Genomic DNA, 4,555 nt, shown 5'->3' on the forward strand with positions numbered 1-4,555 from the left:
TGATCACTCTCTTCTTTTATCTTCTTGAGTGAAGAGCAGTCTTCTTTGAATCTGATTCATCACTTTTATTTCTTTTCTCACATCTCATTCATTTGCATACATGGCATTTGTCTGAGTGTGAAGTTTTTTCTTAACAAGTAAAGCAGTATTAATTAGATGCTCTTTCACTCACTGCTCTTCATACACTATCTTTTGAGATATTCTAGAATCACACTGACATGATAACTATGAATTACTTTGTAGACAGAATTATCATGCTCTGAAGAAGTCTGTGCTTCTTACTGATTTTTAGACATGTTATCAGATGTGATTTAAAGATTGCTTAAGCCAGTGTATGATTACAGGTGTACACCAGCTTCTTATATATTGTAATATTATATACTAAATTAATTAGCAGCCGCTATGGCCCCTTTACACTTGTACGCGTACGCTAGTAGTTCGGAAGCGGCCGCGATATTATCCGACGGTCGTACGTTCTTCCGAACCACAGTATCTCTTCTGCTACAGCTTCTATTCTCTTTGCAAAGAAACTAGATGAAGAACTTCAATTCTGTGAAAACTATTAAGAATTGAACAGATTAATCAAGAAGAACTGCTATTCTTTATCTCTTATCAATGAAACTCTAGCTTGTATTGAATAAACTCAATGATTTATAAAACTAGATATCATCACTGTGTTTTATAAAATTCATATTACTGAAGAAGATAAATGGCTTACAGCATTCTGAACATATTATAATCTCTTTGAATAAATAGTTATACTTTTTAAACTGATCAATACTCTTAGTATATTTTAGAAGTATATCAACTGAACACTTCAGAATTTTCTTGACAAATTTAGATCTGTATATCTTAATGACATTCTCATCTTTACTGATGAATTCAGAAAAGAATATCAAGAACATGTGCAAAGAGTATTACAATGATTATAAGAAGCACAACTATTAATAGATATTAATAAGTGTGACTTTGAAGTCAGAGTATTAAATATGTAGATTTTATCATAGAAGCTGATAAGAGAATTTGAATAAATTCTGAAAAAGTCTTCATCATTCTTGAATAAGAAGCTTTATATACTATAAAAGATGTATACTTCTATCAGTGATTTATACAAAACTTCTCAGATATCATAAAATCACTTACAGAACTCATAAGAAAGAATTCAGTATTTCAGTGATCAGCAGACACTGAAGCTGTATTTATACACATAAAGAAGATATTCATCAATATCTCTCTACTAATGATTTTTAATCTCAATTATAAAACAGTTATTGAAGCTGACTTCTCTGACTATGTTATAGAGAGAGCTATATTGTAATATAATGATAAAGATATCTTATAATCATGTGTTTTCATGTTTAAGAAACTGAGTTCTGCTGAATGCAACTATGAGATCTATAATAAGAAACTTTTCACAATTGTATACTATTTAGAAGAATGAAACTCTGAACTCTGAAGTATCTCTGAATTTGAAATAATCATAGATTATAAGAATCTCAAGTACTTTATAATAATCTGTAAACTTACTGAGTGACAGATATAATAATCTGAGTTCTTAAGTCACTTTCATTTTAAAATACACTACTGACCTCGCAGTCAGAACTTGATAACAGATGCTCTTTTATAAGAAGAGTAAGATATATCTTCTGATATAACAGACACTTATTAAATGAACTGAGAGCACTGACTCTTAGATCTGAAGATATTGATTGATTAAGATAGAATAACTTATAACACTATATATACTTCTTCAATTAGAATAGTCTCTCTCTGAACTGATACTGATACTGATATCATCACTTCTTCTACACTGAATGAACTGTGATATACAGCAGCTCAGACTGATGAACTTTCTTAGACTCTCACTGAAGCAGTATATCAAGAAGCACTCTGATTTCCTTCAGAACTATGTATAAGAATTGATATCTCAGAATATTTAATTGATGATAATAACACTCTATAATTTCATGAATGATGTTGAGTCTCTCACTTCAAACTCTTACACACCCGGATAATGCAAGAGGTGCATAATTTATGTATAATCAGTTACTCAGATTAGATGACAGTACAACCGCTTCACCACGAACTCGCTCGATTTTTCGAATAAGAACCCGCCGATAGATCCATCGAAAAGCCCTCGATCATACGAGCATTCTGACCCCATCGCCGACCGCATACCCTGTGTGGTGGTGGAGTTATCCAGCCAAACGTGAACCGGACGTTGTTCGAAGCTCCTGTGTGGGATTATCCCCTGTTCTCCCCTATCACACCACAACCCCGGGCCAGAGTGCCATACAAATTGTAAGGTGAAGTGACCTAGCCATATGCACCAATCTTCTCGATTTTGGAAGATCCCTGACCTGTAGTTGTGGAGATATCCGAGGAGTGACCTCCGCGAAAACCCTGTCCATCTTTGATGTTCCAAAACATCAACGCCAAGTCTCACCCTTGTACCGCCCTTCCCAATCTGGCCCATCCCCGGTAGAAAAATACAAAAAGATACCTTGATGATAATATCAAGCACATAATCAACAGACTCTTCTGAAGTGCAATCTCCACGATCCGTCGCCTGTGTATCTAGACTTCAACACCAAGTCTCACCCTTGTACTATCCCTCTCAATCTGGCCCATCCTCAGCAGAATGATACAAAAAGATACCTTGGCAACAGCATTCAATACATAATCAGTGAACAACAAGTCAACAGCACATCAACAACTATAAAATCAGTATACTTCAAGATCTGACTGAGCCTTTGATCCCTGCACAGTGAGATATATTAAATCTAGTTTTAATATCTCAATATTCAATAGATTCTGCAAGAGATTGAGAACAGCAATACTAGATTTCTATTGAATTTGAGAATTAACTCTATATTGATATAATCATTGACAAAGTCTTCTATTTTGAGATATAAATAATCAGTTCCTCTACATCCCGCTGGCAATATTTACATTATTATATAGAAATAGACTTATATTCTCTATAATATCAAGACTCTGAAGAGAGAAAGTCTTGATAGAGAGTATACAGTAGTGCATATCTTAGCAGTTTCTATCTCATTCTTCTACAGCAGTTAATGTAAAAAAAAAAAGATCTTAGAAATAGTTTTTTACTTCTCTTGAAAAAATAAGGTGTTTTTCTCTGAGTTTTATACAATATTCTTACAAAGAATTAAAAACAGAGTTGTTTTCTATCATAATTTCATATTCTTTTAAGTAAGAATTACTTTTTCAGTGACTGAAGAGCTTTCATTAATACTTAATTCTCTTTTACACTCTTTATTGACTGATTTGAGTTGCACACTTGTTGTGTGAGGAGAATTGAATAATTTAGAATAAAATTGAATAGTTTTAATCAATTTCTCTGCAAAAAATTGACTTATTTTTTGTCAGTTTTTCTCTCAAAAACTGTCATATCATCTGATTTATTATCAATTGATATCATACTTTTCCTCACTGTATCCCAAGAAAGAGTTTGTAAAGATTTTATTGATTTATCTTAAAAATCACTTTTAGTTTATTAGATTCTCTTCAAAAATCTAACCTAGTTACTGAACTAGAGTGAAAAAAATCAGGTGTTTTATACATAAAAGTCTTTCATTCTTCTTTTGAAACAGTCTGATCAACTTTTCAATTGAAAAAAGACTAATAAATCTCTCAACTGAAACAGTCTGACCAACTTTTCATTTGAAAATAGATTAATAAACCTCTCAATTGAAACAGTCTGACCAACTTTTCAATTGAAAATATACTGATAAATCTCTCAATTGAAACAGTCTGATCAACTTTTCATTCAGTGAGTAAAATGAGTTCAAGAGTACACTCAGTTGATGTGGAAAAAGATGTTTTCCCAGATGTCATTCCTGAGATTGAAATTCTAAAGAGAAGAAAGAAGAAAGAAATAGAGAAACAACAAGTTCTCAAAATACAGAAACTGAAAAAAGCAAGTAAAATTCTTGGAAAACAGTGTCTGAGTGCAGAGAATGAAGAAGTTCTGTTAATTCTTCATGCTCAGACTAGACAACTACAAGAAATGATCAAGTTCAAACTTGGAATTTCAATCACAATTCAAAAAACATTGAAATCTTTCAGTACAGTCACTGACTCTTTTTCATCTTTTACTTCTTCATCTTCTTCTTCAAATCAGAAGAAAACATATGCTCAAGTAGCAGAATCTGCTGTCTTCAAACCTGCTAGTTCAAAATCTGCTCAAAATTCTGAGAAAACTGAGAAGAATATTTCTCAGATCTCTGTTCATAGAAAGGAAAAAAAAGAAATGCAAAAAGAGAAGAACTTTCAAATCTTCAGAAACAGAAGACTTATTCTCAAAGTCTCAAATCAGAAGAGCTTGTAAAAAAACAAGCTAAACTCAAATCTCATTTTCAGAATTAGAAATGAAATTAATCAGCAGTTCTTTTCTCAGTTAATAACTGATATTGAAGTTCAAAAACCAGTCATAGCTTCAATTGAGTTATCTTTCTTTGAAAACTCTATTATTTTGACTACAATGCCTGAATTCAGTGCAGAATTCCTCATTCAGAATGAGAATCTCTGA

General features: G+C 32.3%; 1 protein-coding gene across 1 annotated transcript; it reads right to left on the reverse strand.

Moving 5' to 3' along the window:
- Positions 1–2,050: 2,050 nt before the first annotated feature.
- Positions 2,051–2,476, reverse strand: BDCG_07042 (uncharacterized protein; the record flags this gene model as incomplete). Its single annotated transcript, XM_045422810.1, has 1 exon — positions 2,051–2,476. One exon carries the CDS (start codon positions 2,474–2,476, stop codon positions 2,051–2,053), a length of 426 nt encoding a protein of 141 aa, XP_045278366.1.
- Between the last annotated feature and the right edge of the window lie 2,079 nt (positions 2,477–4,555).

This window comes from Blastomyces dermatitidis (assembly GCF_000003525.1).
Source record: "Blastomyces dermatitidis ER-3 genomic scaffold supercont1.7, whole genome shotgun sequence".
Taxonomy (NCBI): Eukaryota; Fungi; Ascomycota; class Eurotiomycetes; order Onygenales; family Ajellomycetaceae; genus Blastomyces; species Blastomyces dermatitidis.